This window comes from Oikopleura dioica, chromosome 2, assembly GCF_907165135.1.
Source record: "Oikopleura dioica chromosome 2, OKI2018_I68_1.0, whole genome shotgun sequence".
Taxonomy (NCBI): Eukaryota; Metazoa; Chordata; class Appendicularia; order Copelata; family Oikopleuridae; genus Oikopleura; species Oikopleura dioica.
The window spans coordinates 14,286,844-14,301,387 of record NC_137292.1 but is presented as its reverse complement, the minus strand read 5'-3'; the positions used below and the strand labels follow the sequence as shown (position 1 = coordinate 14,301,387).

The 14,544-nt window shown below is 44.7% G+C and overlaps 3 protein-coding genes across 4 annotated transcripts; all 3 read right to left on the bottom strand.

The window, feature by feature from the left end:
* Positions 1 to 16: 16 nt before the first annotated feature.
* LOC145699469 (uncharacterized) lies at positions 17 to 2,590 on the bottom strand. Of its 2 annotated transcripts, XM_081776743.1 has the most exons (6): positions 1,372 to 1,510; positions 1,193 to 1,329; positions 910 to 1,152; positions 551 to 865; positions 292 to 504; positions 17 to 246 (listed from the first exon to the last, which is right to left on the bottom strand). In XM_081776743.1, the coding sequence occupies exons 2-6, from the start codon at positions 1,287 to 1,289 to the stop codon at positions 107 to 109; spliced, it is 1,008 nt and encodes a 335-aa protein (XP_081632869.1). In that variant the 5' UTR covers positions 1,290 to 1,329; positions 1,372 to 1,510; the 3' UTR covers positions 17 to 106. The 2 variants fall into 2 exon arrangements, 1 of the variants encoding a protein (XP_081632869.1); XR_014134024.1 differs by lacking the exons at positions 17 to 246; positions 292 to 504; positions 551 to 865; positions 910 to 1,152 and adding an exon at positions 1,747 to 2,590 and having other exon boundaries at positions 1,372 to 1,701.
* Positions 2,591 to 2,614: 24 nt separating this feature from the next.
* On the bottom strand, positions 2,615 to 4,911 carry LOC145699470 (uncharacterized). Its single transcript, XM_081776744.1, has 9 exons — positions 4,841 to 4,911; positions 4,432 to 4,727; positions 4,110 to 4,216; positions 4,016 to 4,065; positions 3,770 to 3,901; positions 3,622 to 3,725; positions 3,408 to 3,509; positions 3,216 to 3,311; positions 2,615 to 3,096 (listed from the first exon to the last, which is right to left on the bottom strand). The coding sequence occupies exons 1-9, from the start codon at positions 4,908 to 4,910 to the stop codon at positions 3,016 to 3,018; spliced, it is 1,038 nt and encodes a 345-aa protein (XP_081632870.1). The 5' UTR covers position 4,911; the 3' UTR covers positions 2,615 to 3,015.
* A 797-nt stretch (positions 4,912 to 5,708) lies between these two features.
* On the bottom strand, positions 5,709 to 13,878 carry LOC145700281 (uncharacterized). The gene is made up of 15 exons (XM_081777531.1): positions 13,577 to 13,878; positions 12,931 to 13,033; positions 12,480 to 12,647; positions 12,035 to 12,346; positions 11,827 to 11,941; positions 11,383 to 11,449; positions 11,071 to 11,212; positions 8,373 to 9,136; positions 8,181 to 8,327; positions 7,502 to 8,132; positions 7,334 to 7,456; positions 7,212 to 7,291; positions 7,078 to 7,165; positions 6,636 to 6,936; positions 5,709 to 6,590 (listed from the first exon to the last, which is right to left on the bottom strand). The coding sequence occupies exons 2-15, from the start codon at positions 13,016 to 13,018 to the stop codon at positions 6,446 to 6,448; spliced, it is 3,171 nt and encodes a 1,056-aa protein (XP_081633657.1). The 5' UTR covers positions 13,019 to 13,033; positions 13,577 to 13,878; the 3' UTR covers positions 5,709 to 6,445.
* Positions 13,879 to 14,544: the final 666 nt, after the last annotated feature.

Genomic DNA, 14,544 nt, shown 5'->3' with positions numbered 1-14,544 from the left:
AAAAGAGCGACACACAAATGTTTGTGCAAATGTATTTTTTCTATTACAGCACGTATTGAGAATACAAAGACAATTTGAAATTGATAGCTTTGAACAGAAAAATATTTTAGTCGAACATAAATGGGTTGGGGAAGGACCCGTTAGTCGACTCAGCCAGTCGTTGTGCTGGATGTTTGATGTTAGCCGGTGCGTTCTGGCTTGGAGGTTGAAGAGTTCCTCTAGTCAGCGCTTCAGCTGGTCCGGCAGCTAGAAATGTATATCAGGAAGTGGTTAATGTTGACTTGAGCTTACTCTTTGACCGTTCCCGTTGAGCAGCGGTCCAGTTCATTTTTGGGTTACGCGCTCTGGGAACGTTTTCGTCGAAGCCCATAATTGGGAGCTCTTCAGCATCTTTGACGCTGTCGAGTGGGATGGTCGATTGCGCCAAAGGGTCGGCGCCGGTTTTTTCTTTAGCAGATGTGGCTGGAGTGAAATTTGAGACCCCATTTTTAGACGTAATCGGCTCTAAAATCAAAAGTTACCAAGATTGAAGTGTCCAGCGTTTCCTTACCTCCTTCGGCTCTGACTGTCGCCTGATTTGCTCTAGGAGCCGTCATATTAGGTCCAGTGATCTTTGGTCGTGTTCCTCGTTGTCTTCGCGTCGGAGGTTTGGTACCAGGAAGATTTGAAACACTGTCCTGGAGATTTCCACGAATCGCTAGCTGAAGCTGGACAACATTGGCCTTGATTAGCTTCTTATGGATCATTTCCTCTTGTAGAGTGAGGAAATTCCGAGAGTCCCACTGACTTTTGAGGACCGGATGGTAAGGAATGACGAAGGCGATGGCATCTTTGTCGCCCATTTCAACAAAGCTGAAGTTGATTTCTACAAAAAAAAATTGTAATTCATCAAACTAAAAGAACACTTACTGAATTGTGAGAATGTAAGGGCTTTCTTGTCGCCGTCGAAAGTAGCTTGAGTCGCTCCATCATTCTTGCAATGGAAGAATTCCCAGGAGGTCTTTTCCTTTAGCTGAGTCTGGGAAAAGTAATTCTGCTTTTCTCCATATAACTTGCAGGTTCTTGACAGCTCGGGATACTTCGTGAAAGATTCATGGAGGAAAAAGCAGTCGTGGACCTTCACTTGATCGCTTTCGCCGTAATCGGTGTAGCCTTAATAATTTTTCAATAAGAATCTTTATGAATTACTTACAAATGGTAAGGTCCTTGTCGTTGGCAGTCGGGGTGACGCAGTGTGCACGGCACCATTCGTTGTAGTTCTTGTTCCAGACGACAATTGGAAGTCCCATCCTCAAACATCCAGGCTGCAGTCGGTAGTAGCTTCCATTCCTTATGAGAAATTTAAGCAAAGAAAATGATAGATTTACTTACTCAGAAGGATCTTGTGAACCGTTCGGTCCGTAGAATTCCGAAAGTTCATGGCGAAGGGAGTCCAAAAGAGGTTGATCTTCATCTAAGACAACAAAAACTATCGGCCATTACAGACATCGCCACTCCAGGAAGGGTCGCTTTCTTTTTGGCGAGGTTCGGAGTCCAGTTATCCGGCTTCCTGAATCGAGAGGATGTCCAGCAAATCTCGAGACGATCGTTCTTGCCAAGGTCTGAGAGCAGCTCTTCTTCTGGGAGAGTGTCGACGTCCAAATTTTTGCCGGGGTACTTTTCTTCCTCCATGATGACCCATTCGCCATCTTTCGTGACGCCCTGAAAAAGGATATTAGAAATTTAAAAAAAATGTAGAAAAATTACCTTGCCCGTCGTTTTATGTTTACAGATCTTGAGCTGGGGATGGCCAATGTGCAGCATCGCGTCTTCTCCATTCCGATATCCGAGATTTTGAACAAGCTCGTCGAAAGTGGCGATCCCGTAAACTTTATAGCACTGATCGTTCAACTCCTGGAAACGGATACCTCCATCCTTATGATTCTTGTACAGACGGGCAAGTGAGAAAAGCCAGCTTTTGATTTTCATCCGCTTTTGAACCTGCTCGGCCAATTCCTCGATGTGAAGATCAGCATCGTCTAATTCAAGGTCCTGTTCAGAATTATAATCCGCGATCTGGTCTTCGTAGTCGAGAACAGGATTTGAGACATGGGATGAGGACTTGGAGCCAGGGTTGGAGAATTTTTTCAGCGCGGCAGATGGATTGATCACAGTCGCACCATTATCGGACGAAGAGGCTGGGGAGGACGGAGCGTCGCTTGTATTCGGAGAGCTGTTAGGTGATTTTTTCGAGGAAGGGGCAATCAACGAAGCACGCATTGCAGAACGTGCTTGCGTCAAGCCACTTTCCTCAAAGTCGTCGACCATAGAAGCGATTCCTCGAGCAATTTGCGGATTAGCCCAGTCGGATTTCTGGGCGATAAGGAAGTTTTGCATCAACTCTGGAGTGATTTTCATGTAGAGCTCCCTTTTGTTCTTGTCACGGTAAATTCCAGGATGGTTCAGCTTGTTTTCCTTCAGCGCCAGAAAATGAAAAGCAGACTCCTGGAAGTTCAACAGATTGGCATCCTCGCTCTTTGCGATCACGTCATCAACCAGTCGGTGGAGATCCTGCATGTCGGAGTACGACATGATTCAAAAGACGTCAATTGTTTCTAAAAGTAAAAAAGTTAGAAAAATATGACAGCTTTTTAATTTATATTGCACGTCTGTGAGACTCGGAAAACCCCAATTTAGCATTCACCAGGGCGCTATAAGTAGTAGTGTTACGAGATATTTGCAGGGGTTGGCTACATAAGAGGTTATTGCGAACAAAAATATGGTTTACAAAGTATTTCGGAAACGTCAAAAATGATAGAATTGATGTGAAAGAGATGGCGTTTCATTAATATATGAAAAAGAGAAAATGGCATTTACGGAGACTTTGGTATATCGAACTTAGCCATGTGTGAACAGATGAGACATTTTGAAGAAAAAGATACGTGATTATTAAGTTATGAAGGGATTAACTTTAAATACTTTGAAAGCTGCAAGTTTGTTGTAATTCTGAATACTCTAGTTTTGTTTCTCCGACTTTCAGTCTTTCTTCGCCACGGTTTTCTCTTCTTTCAGCCAGTCCTCGAACTCGCCCCAGGAATCAGCTTTCTCGGCCTTTTTAGGGTTTTACAAGACTCTTACCACTATTCTCCCATAAATTATGGGACATAAATATGTCACATTATAAAAAGACTCTGAAAATTCTAGAGAAACTGTGAGTTTCAACCCTCTCCCTTTTTCGCCGCTGGTTTACTCTCTTTATTACCCCAGTCATCGCCCCAATCTTCATTCCATTCGGCGGAAGGTTTCTTCTCTTGCGCAGGAGCGGGCGATTCCTTAATTCGAAAAGTTACGTCGTTTTCTTATCCAATCAGAGTTTATAAGATTTACGCCTACATGGAAATAAATAAACAGCGACCACCCACGCTTACCTTTGCGAACAGCGAGCTCCCCGACCTCGAGGGAGCTTTCTGCCCAAAATTGTCCCAAAAGTCGTTGGACTGGACATCCGCTTTTTGGGTATTTCCCTGGGTCTAAAAATCAGTTAAGCAAGGCGTTTTGCTCGATTGGACAATGAAACGAAGAACATACGGACATATCATTTAACTATCTTTATATATACTCAGATAGCGTTAACATCAATACCCCGAGTAAGTCAGAAGTTGCCTTTGTCGCAAAGCCCCATCCAGTTTTCGTAATATTCGAAAGAGCCCCAACGGCTGATCCTAACGCTTGGCTTCCCTGGTTCGCTGAAGAAACGACTCTCTTGTTGAAATATTTCATTCAAACTTACCCAAAGATCCATCTTGTGCTTTGTTTGAAATCTGGGTACCAGCATGGGCCGCTGCTTCGCCAATTTTAGACGCGCTCTCTTTCGTGAAAGTGGCTGCTTTTGAAACGAAGCTCGAGCCAAATGACAGCGCTGGTGGTGATTTCAAAGTTTCGAAAAAGGTAAACATGAAAAAAAGGGAAAATCTAATGACGCAAACAAGCGTTTTTTTTCTTCCGAATCGCCGAACAATCTTTGATCACATTCCTGAGCCGAAGCCTTTTGAAAGCGAAGCGAGGGGGTCTTCTTGGGGTTTTGGGCTGAAAATATTATTACGAACATCTTCAGAATCCGGAAAACTTACGCGAATGTTGAGGAGACAGAATCGTACGAGCTTGAACTTGCGGCGATAATTGGTTCTTTCTTTCTCACGACGTAATTCTGTGCTGGCGATGAAGCTTCGTCCCAGGTCTAAAAGACGTAATCAGAAAAGGCTATCTTGAGTACTTTCAAAATTGATAAATTCACCACTTGGTTTTTACAAAAATGGACGGCTTAATCAAAGCGTGGCTTGAACATTCTTTAATACGAGTAGTTTACGATTTTCGGGGGAATCAGCAAAGTGCTCAATCAAAGAGAAAGATCAAAGTAACATTTTATTTCGAAGAAACATTCCGTAAGTTTACCTGTCCTTGAGCTTCAGTTGCAATTTTGTCTCTGTAAAGCGCCGCAGATTTGGAATTATACTTCTCTTCTATCGTCCAGCCAGGATTGTAGTCGTCGTGTTCTTCGAGAAAATCGTTCCATTTGCGATTTCCTCCGCACTTCATTTTTTCCAACTCGATTGTTTTCCACTTGTCCATGGAAACTGATCTGACGAAACTCAGGTGGACGCCGAGGGATCTGTGGCGGCCAGAACATTGTAAGCAGATCCATATTCCGTACGAGACGGAAACCCACTGCGGATTGAGTGCTTCACAATCTAGCGGAAAAGATAAATATGAGAAGAATTCAAAACAAGGCATTCTCCGATATCAGGTAGAATTTGAAAACGATTTTATGAAAAATAAAACCGCTAGATAGAGCTTTTTTCACCTGCACAACAGTTATTTCCATCGCATCCCTTCAAGTCCTTGAGAACGCGTCTCGTTCTTGGTGAAGCCATTCTGAAAAATGTCAATTGGTAATTTCAAACAATCGGTATATCCAGTACAAATTTTATTGGGAACATTGCTGAAGTATTTATTCATTTTAAAGACGCGATGATACGTATACAATCATAAACTCAATCAGAAACATTTTCAGAAGATTGTTGCAAAAGTCTAGTGGTAGAAATGTATTCGCGAGTGAAGCCAGCTTCTTCGTCAGAATCGGAAACTTGAATCGATCCTCGTCGGAAGATATTTCTCGCCGGAGCAGTTGGAATTCTCGAAGCCTTTGCCGTACGATAAGGAATCTTGCTCTTGCAGCAGCAGCAGCACCATCGTGTTCCGTAGAAAAAGCAAGCAACGATGAGCGTGAAAAGAATGAGTGTCACAACGCCGAATATGGATGCGGAAAGAATGATTGTCTGCGTATCTCGTTGCTTGATTTGCTGAATTGTCGCTGAAAGAACTTTGAGGAAAGCAGCATTGAGGCTGGCGAAAATCTCGTTGGTGAAATCGTGCGTGCTCTGGAAGAGAAAATCCATCGTCATTTTTTGCGTTTTTTTGAATATTTGGAAATCGAGAAATGAAAAGCAGGCGCTTTATATGTGCCTTATCGGCGGGATCTGAGTGAAGTTCGCCCCAAAAAGGGAGGAGCGAGCGAGCGAATCAGATAACCAGATGGCCTACTTTTTCGTTTTATTCTCCTGCTTGCCGGTTCCCATGTGTGGTTCGATCGAAAATGGTCGGGATTTCATGCTATTTGCGATAACAATAAACTGCGTGGAATAAATCAAAATGGTCGAGTAGTCAATTTAGGTTGTGCTGGTTTTCATTCGTTTTTGAAAAATTGGCAGAATTGATGAACAGAGACCAATCACAATAACGAAATAAGGGACTTAGAGTTTTCTTTTTCTTGAGTGGTTGGTCAGCCCAAACCTTAAATATTCAGCGCAGCATCAGGATACCACCCGTTTGGTACCATGACTATGTTCAGTTTGACAGTCAAAATATATAAAATTAATAAATATAAACAATACAGTCAGTGGCAGTTTCGAAGTTGAAAGTTGGGAGTTTTAACAGTCGCCAAGTTATTTTTTGTAAAGATTGTCGTGGCGCGCGAAACAACGGGTACTGGTAGCAATAAAGAAAAGTTTAAACGGGTTCAATAATTAAAGACTAGTCGGTTCCTTTTTTAAAGTTGTTTCCGTCGAAACAGGTCGGTGTAACAGAAGCATTTTTGGTGGTGTGTGTCAGCATTTATGAACTGGCTCATTTTACTCCGAAATGAAATACTCGTGAAAAGAGTGTAACTGACGGAAATTGACGTATCACTAGAAATTTGCGCCGGAAAGGAATATTCGTGAACTTTGACATTTCTGGTGAAAGTAATTTTGGATAAGCATCGTTCCGTTTTTGACGACGATGACGATTATAGTGGTGAGTTACGCTGCTCAGTCTTTTCATGATGCAGCCACAATGAAATATTACTTTTTTGTGAAACAGAAGAATCTGATTGTTTTTGTGAGAGAGATGGGAGCGCGGCAGAAGGATCTCAATGGTATGGTTGTCGCCAACTTGGATAGCCACCCTGGCCATAGCCGTGGTGGCCACTCATCCCTTGATTGGTCATCATCGGTGGATTCATGCCCATCATTCGGTTGCCCATTGACATTCCGGGGTGATTCATTCCTCCCATACTAAAGTTCATTAGTTAGTAAAATTCATTCAATTCAAAAACTCACCCAGGGTGCATTTGTCTAGGACCAGGGAATCCATGATAGCCGTGTTGTTGTGGCGGCATCGACATTCCCATTGACATGGGCGGAATCGATGGATTCTTTTGAGGCTCTTGAAGGAAGGATGAAATATCCGACGAGTCGGGCAAGAGTCTATTTTGCGGATGATTATGCGGCGAAAACGGACCCTGCTGCCCCTGTGGAGTCATCGGCGAACATGGCATCACTTGAGAAACGACGGGTGTGCTGTTGTTGTCCATGTTCTCTACTGGCATTCCCGGTGTTGTCGGATTTCCTGGCGTCATTGGTTGACCATGCGGGATAGCAGTACCGCCTGGCGTCTGTGGCGCTTGATTGGGAGTTCCAGCGAAGCTATTCGGATCACCAGGAGTCATCGGAGCGCCGGGTGTATGCGGAGCCTGCGGCGGGACGGAAACCGGAGTCATAGGGTTGGTATGGGCTGGCGAAAGAGGCATGCCTTGTGGTGTCGAAGGGTGCATTTCGGGGACTGACGGGGGGATCGATGGTGTTCCACCCTAAATAATATCGATCAATATCAGTTTCATACATTATCAGCTCTACCTGGCTTGGCGAAGGCGAATGAATTGGTCCGTTGACGAGCGAATTGGCAGGACTTTTAGCTTGATTGGGATAAGGCGAATCTATATTGCAATTAAAATCATAATAGTTGTGATTTTCAATACCGATGGCAGGATTTTGTGGCGCCGATGGAGTTCCAGGTGGACCAGGTACGTTCATCGGGGTCGTCTGCGGACCGCTTTGACCCATGTGAGGATTTTGCGTGATAGGACTTGGGGACATCATTCCTAATTGTTGATAGTTACGCGCTTGAAGAGTAATAATGGTTTTACCTCGGGGTTGCCCTTGATGCTGCGCACTGGGGCTGTACGAAGATGGATAGTTGTTCATTCCCATTCCATTTGGCATCGCTTGACCTGGATGATTCGGCATTCCTTGCGGATGGTTTCCGAATCCGCCATTCTCTTGTGGAGCACTGTAAGGGTGTCTGTTGTCACTCTGGGGTCCGTTTGGAAAGTTCATTCCTGGAGGTCCCTGCTGAGGATTCGAGTACATCGCCGCCTGCTGTCGCAACTGTTCTGAGTAGGGCATTTGGTTCGAGTTCGGCATCATTCCTCGGTTAGGGAAGCGCATCATGTGCGGTCTCATCATTGGATTCTGGCCGTAAGGGAGACGCATTTGCGCCATTTGCTCATATGCTCCAGGAGGCATTCTGTGGCGCATCTGGTGCATCATGTGAGCATTGTAAGGCATTTGGCCGGCAGGACCTCGTGGCATCCCTGGATGATAACCGGGTGGACCGTGACCGTTGTAGGGAAAGCGTTGCATGTTTGGATGCATGCCGGGATGCATTCCTGGATGATGTCCAGGCTGCTGATGGTGCCCAGGATGTTGAGGTTGTTGAGGATGCATTGGTTGGTGCATTGACGCTGGTGGTTGTTGCAGAGGGTTCATTTTCTGTTGCTAAAGATTGTGTTTATTCAAAGCAAAATTGTTCAAGCAGAAACTTACATCGATCATATTCTGAATCATGTCGTGATTTTCAGGAAAGCTATTCGGTCGTACTTGATTAACACTTGTTGGAGTAGAAGGATTTCCCGGCGTCATTTGATTGTTCGCCGGTGTTTCTTGGCTTGGGTCCTTCTTTTCGGATTGAATCTGAAAATATTTTGTTTAAAGACGGCAAAAGATATTTCAAGCTACCTCTCTCAGAGTATCCATCGTATTCGGCTCTGGATTCGCATTCTGTGAGGTCGGATTCGCTGTTGAGTTCGGCGTTGAATTGCTCTGATTGTTCATTGTTGCTGATTGATCTTTTAGTTTTACTTCTTCGGTTGTAGGAGTCATTTGAGGAGTTAACGCTGGCGGTGGCGGTTGCTGAGTGTCGCCGGGAGTAGGTGTCGCCGGCGTCGGGGTCGTCGATTGCGCCGCCATCGGTGAAGGCACTGGCGCTGGGGACTGTGGTATCCTGGCATCCTGCGAGAGTGCAGGCGACGCAGGTGGATTCGGACCTATCCCCATGCGCGACGAGGTCGAGCCGGGCGTTATTGGACGACCATCTTGTTGCGGAGTTGGAACTCGATGTGGCCCAAGTGGCGACATCACGTGATTGCCCATACCAGGAGACATTCCACCAGGATTCATCGGCGACATCGGATTCGCCATGTGCGGGTTCATACCTGGCGACATCCTGTGATGAGGCATTGGCCTCTGGTGCCCGGGCATGTGGCCCAGTTGCGAGGCTGACGGAACAGGAGGAGTTGTGTTGGGCGTCATCTTCGGCTGGATTCGTTGAGGCTGATTTCCTGTGTACTTTGACTGGTGATATTGCACTAGATTGGCCATCTTCGGCGAGTCGAGCCCCTTGGCAGCGTCGTTTAGCATTTCAGTAGAGAACATATACATGTGCCCTTCAATGACACCTCCAACAGCGGTCTTCTTTGGCGGACGCTTGCGCTTCGGAGGTCCTAAAAACAGACATAATTATTGATGAAATAGCGCCTCAAGCTCCTTATTCGAGTGATAATTATACCGGCTCAATTGGAAAGTTAACGATCATAAACTATTGTTTGTCACTTTTGTGTGGTCTACGGCCCAATAGGGAATAGTCTGGATATAAATGTGGATATCTACTATTAGCAGCACCATGGCTGAATAATTTTTACTATATCTGGTAGTGATAACCCTCAGAATTAGTCCAGAATGCGGAACAAACATGGCGAAACGTGGGTGGACCACATCAAGCTATTATTAAATAATACCTACTACGGCGACAAAAACGTGAATTATGAATAATTAATGCATTCCCCAGGGGTTATCATTCTGCTTGGAGGGCTTTTCTTACTGGGCCTTCCACGTATCTACTGGCTAAGTGGCCACGCTAGCTTGTAGTAGTAGTCCTTGTTTTGCAAATCAAAGCTGTATTCGGAAGAAAGACAAAATTGTTTATTTGCCGAGCCCCAAATCTACTCGTGCTTCTTCCAATAACTAATAAGCAGCACTTGGAAAAGTGAGTTATAGCCCGGAAGTTATGCTCAAGGTGGCACTGAGGAGGTACTAAGGCGATTTATCGCCTCGCGCGACCAGCTCATGAGATTTCCGAAATTGAAAGAATTGTCGCCAAACCCCAGTCTAGTCGGAACTAAATAAACAGCTTACCATACACCAGTTGGCATAGTAACTTACTAAGTGACAACAAGATGAAATAAAATAAGCATTTCGAGCTCACATTCTTTGGAATTTTGGGGCCACTTCTTTTCCCTATCGCCCTGTACCTCCTTATTCATAAGAAATCTTTACGAGCTTGGATAAAAAGCCGCGTAGAGGGTTTTCCCTTATATAAATCGGCATAGAGGCTTCGCCAAAATAACTTTTTAACCATTTTTCGAAATCCTGACTCAGGTTGTCTACACTGAGTGCCAAGCCCACTTGAAAAAAACAGTCCTTTTAATGCTTCTTTTATAAAAAAGGGGTCATCGTTCCTGGATGAATTTGACAATGAAACAAATGCGAGCAGTCATTCACTGTCAGTTTTCTTTCTTTCTACAGTAGAAACTGCATCAAGCGAGCGTCAGAACATTTCCGTTACTTATCACTGATCCTGTTTTGCAAACAGCGACTTGGTGGCATGAAATAATTATTATCGCCCTGCGAGACAAATAAAATAATGCCCTAGATAAAAGCAGTTTGGATTAAGCAGAAATAATTCACAGGAAGGAAGGTCCAGCAGGCGGAAGGCCTAGAGCTCAAAAATCAACTCAAGGGGTGAAAACGCGACTAATCCGATTATATAATTACACAAATGTTTACTGAGTTAAAAATGATGGGTCAAAGATTAACACGAATACGAAAAATAAAGAATGACTAGAAGAACTCTAGTTAGTGTAATAAACTCAAGTGTCTGCAAGACTCATCACATGACCCGAGGTTACAGTCAGATGGGTCCAGTCCAATCTCCCTCAAGTTATTTATCATTGCGTCTAAATTTAAACGAGTGCTAAGCCCCACAAGAAAGAATGGCTCGAGTATTTCGAAGCTTTGCTTGCTAGAATAGTGCTACTACGTGTGTGGATTTTTATTTTGCAACAAAACGGTTCGGGATATTCTAATTGAAATATTGGAGTTCTATGGTGGAGGTGTAGATGGTTCTATAACTGCCGTTTCAATAAAATCAGTAACGCCTACTCGATTTGATGCGCCGCGGGCCTGGCCGAGTACAGCGGGGCTCTGCATTTTGGCGCCCATTTTAGAGGGAAAGCTTGAAGCCCGCTCAAAGTATAGCGCCACAATTCATTCCAGACTATATCATCATCAATCGCCCGTATTATCCTTTCCGAGCCGATTTAAAAACCAAAAAGTACAAATCACTACTATTTAATCCTCATTAATTGACAGTAATTACCTTCGCTGGGATCCTTCTTTCCTCGTTTCTTAGCGCGGCCTTCTTCTTCTGCTCCATCTCTAGAATTCTTCCGCGAAGGTCTTCGATTTCTCTTGGCGGAGGGCTTCGTTGGTTCAACTACCGGCGGGGTTGACGCGGGGCTGACACGGGGATTTAATGAAATGAACGTTCAAAATAGAGCACGAAATAGGGGGAACATGAAGGGGCAATCTGCGTCAGGTAATGACGCAATCTGCTCTCTCCGACAGACACGACTTCCCCCAAGTTCAACTAAATAGTAACAGATAAAATAGACCGATTAAATCCGTTCCTTGTAATGTGGGACTGATCCGGGCCGCCAAAGCCCGGACCAGGGTGGCGCATTGGACCAGGAGGGAACCTGAATTCATTTTAGTCTATATTCTATATTAGGCCGTATTTATGCAAGCCATTTAAAAGATAAGGAAATTATTAAAAGAAAAAAGGTCAGATTGAACTTTTCAAATTATCCGATAAAAGCATAAAAAGGAGGGGTGCAGAATAGATTTTTCCTTGTTTTGGGCTCGGCAACCTCTTGTAGGCTCCAACTCAGGTTTCGTGCACATCTTCAAACCGAGTCCTTGTTGATTTTCATAGTATAACTGCACCCCCTAATTATCGGACAAGAGTTTCCTTCATTCTTTAGTTCATTGTTCAAAGAGAACTTTATTTCAAAATTAGACAAAATAAAATAATAAAAAAAGGTTAAAAATAGGTGTTTCATTCTTTTTGTCTCACCTGAAATTGGTTCCCTGGCCCATCATGCCAGGATGATTAGGAGGAAAGTTTCCAAACTGCTGGCCGAAGCCTGGTCCGCCTGGGTGCATGCCATGCATTCCCTGTGGCATCATGCCTAAAAACAAAAACCGGTCAGTTCTTGTTCTACGAACAATCGATCATACTCTGGCACAAAGCCAGGACAATCATTTTATTCATTTCTACTCACCGGCGGGTCCATTTGCTCTGGTCATTCCTGGGTTTCCAGGGGTGGGGGACATGGTAGAATTGGGAATTTGGGGGCTTCCGGAGATTTGGGGACTCATTCCCGGACTCTGAGAGTGACTCATTGGTATGTTGCCACTGTTGGAATAGGGCGTTGGGTTGTTGGAGTGGAGGCGGGACATCTTCTCCAGCTGGGACATTTCCTTGTTGCCGAGGATTTTTGCGAGCTCGGAGGTCTGCTTGGGCGCTTGGCCGGGGAGGCCAGCTGGCGTCGGGGCCATTCCCCCCATCGGCATCGTCGGTGGTGCCATCGACACTGGACTGATAAAGGGTTGGATAGAGGCCAATAATCGACGAATTAAATCAACACACTCGCGCGTGCCCAATCATTGGGCCCCAATGCCCTGGGGAGGGATTAGGGCGCGCACAACTGGGCAGCCAATCTCAACCTTTCCTTTGCGGGTGTGGGTTGCTCCCTGGCTCGCCTGGGGCGATACTACTCGCGCTAACGCCGATAGTTTCATTCAGAGCGCCGAGCTCGCCTGGGATTTCTCCTGCGCCGCTCGATGGTGGAGGCGTCGGATTTGGATTGTTAGCCATGGCGAATCCAAACGCTTCTTTTTCAAGAGCTCAGAATGATTTTCAAAAAAAATTACAAAAAAAATAATGCCTCGAAATTACTAGACTTGGCAATCTGTGTAAAAAACCTAAGTCATGATCTGAAAGATCTGTACTGAAAAGCCCACCCGCAGGATTTCTACACAGGTTTTTAGAGTGACGCTTCGGAGTATCAATTGAAAAAATCTATGAAATTGACGTAACTTTTGTTTAATTTTAATTCACAAATCATCAAATTTTGTTAAATTATAAATTTATAAAGATATTAATTGTGAGCCCAACCTTGTTGTGCCTTGGGAGAAACCTGGGAGAGGTTCATCGGCTCGTCTTTCTTTTCTGATTCGACCGCCGCGGAGACCATTTCGGACATTTGGGTTCGTAATAACTAAACGCCTAATTCGCCAAGTTGTTCCATATTTTCTCTCTTTCGAAAAATAGAAAAACAAAAAATCGAGGCCTCGATCTGTTTACGCCGCCTTCAGAGACCTTTTTGCTCCAGATTCGGTTAACCCTAAAACGCAACTAAGCGTAACCGACCAGAGTTTTCACTCTCTTGTTTCTCTCATTCGCTGAACAGCTGTTTCTGGGTTCCGCAATATTACTATTTTTAATTTAATACCTACTTTTATACTAAATTTAATTTAAAATTTTGGCGAAGCCGCTCCGCGGCTTTTTATTTTGCATTTTCGAATCCTGATTCAGGAGTTTTATACAGGTTGCTGAGCCCAAAACTATTTCTTCAATTTACAATTATGAACAATAAAATTTGAGATTACAATAATTGAAAAGAATAAAATAAAGAAAAAGTCGAGGATTGGATTCTGAATTTATCGAATTTTTCAGCAAGCTCAGCCAATGAGAAGGAACGTCCGGGCGCGTAAATAGAAAAAGCGGAAATACAACTTGCCCCGAGGCGAGTGCCCTTTACCTGTCAGTAGGTTGTGTAGGAATTCTAGCGCGAATTCTTCTCAATCTGCATCGCTCTTCTCCCGTTCGACTTTCTCTCTATTTCCCATTTTTCTCAGTTTTCTTTTCTTCTGAAAAATCTCTTTCTTCTTTTTTTCTCTCAATTTTTGTTTGTTTGAAATTTTATTTTTCGTTGTAGTTTTTTTTTTTGCGCGTCGGTAAGGTCGATCGCACGTGTCAATTCGGCCTCGGACGAGAAATAATAATGCTCGGGACGGCGGCACGCGCGGGTGCTGAGACCGAGAGCTGGGGCGGGAAGAGAGCTGGGGCCAGCAGCGACGGACAAGTCTCGAAAACTGCAAAAAACAAAACCGAGTAACGCGAGACACTGCCCCAGGCCAGGCTTCGGCCACGCGAGGCGCCTAACGCACTCAGGCCGCTCCGCACTACACCTACTACACCGGCGAGCGCGTACACAAACATGCACCGCACTTGGGCGCGCGAGGGCCAATCAGCGCCCGCGATGGACCACCACACTCGAAATACTGCACTAGCGCAGCGGCGGTGCTTTAATTTTTACTTCGACGATTCGAAGATCCAATTCTGCAGACGAATCGTCCTCTTTTTCGAACTCGTCCCTAACCCGAACCATTTTCGAACCCTAACTGGCATTCATTCTTGATGAGTCATGATGAGTAATTTCGCGCGGGCCTCGTCTTTCTAAGCTGCTGATTTAGAATGCGCGCACCATGCGCACTTCACCACACTAACACCACCAGAAAGAGTAGCACCAGTTTTTTATAGAGCTTGTGCGATATATTGCACATGTACCCAGTTTTCTGTCAATCGCCCGCCCGGTCGTTCAAAATCCGACTTCCGATATTAACAGTTCTGCAAATCCAAGAGCTTTAATTTGTTTTTACTAATTAATTTCACGGGCGTAAATGTCAACCCTTTTCTCGCCCGGATTGAACCGGTGGTAATTGAATT

What these genes read in the sequence shown, in the direction of transcription:
- LOC145699470 (XM_081776744.1), bottom strand. Translation starts at nt 4,910, where the DNA reads ATGGCTTCACCAAGAACGAGACGCGTTCTCAAGGACTTGAAGGGATGC. An exon ending in CAACTTCTGACTTACTCGGG is followed by an intron (nt 3,510 to 3,621) that starts GTATTGATGTTA and finishes ACTGATTTTTAG; the next exon opens with ACCCAGGGAAATACCCAAAA. An exon ending in AAGAGAGTAAACCAGCGGCG is followed by an intron (nt 3,097 to 3,215) that starts AAAAAGGGAGAG and finishes TTGTAAAACCCT; the next exon opens with AAAAAGGCCGAGAAAGCTGA.
- LOC145700281 (XM_081777531.1), bottom strand. Translation starts at nt 13,018, where the DNA reads ATGTCCGAAATGGTCTCCGCGGCGGTCGAATCAGAAAAGAAAGACGAG. An exon ending in CGGATCAGTCCCACATTACA is followed by an intron (nt 11,213 to 11,382) that starts AGGAACGGATTT and finishes AATCCCCGTGTC; the next exon opens with AGCCCCGCGTCAACCCCGCC. An exon ending in GCATCAAGGGCAACCCCGAG is followed by an intron (nt 7,457 to 7,501) that starts GTAAAACCATTA and finishes ATCAACAATTAG; the next exon opens with GAATGATGTCCCCAAGTCCT.
- LOC145699469 (XM_081776743.1), bottom strand. Translation starts at nt 1,289, where the DNA reads ATGGGACTTCCAATTGTCGTCTGGAACAAGAACTACAACGAATGGTGC. An exon ending in CCTTACATTCTCACAATTCA is followed by an intron (nt 866 to 909) that starts GTAAGTGTTCTT and finishes TTTTTTTTGTAG; the next exon opens with AAATCAACTTCAGCTTTGTT. An exon ending in GACAGTCAGAGCCGAAGGAG is followed by an intron (nt 505 to 550) that starts GTAAGGAAACGC and finishes TTTTGATTTTAG; the next exon opens with AGCCGATTACGTCTAAAAAT.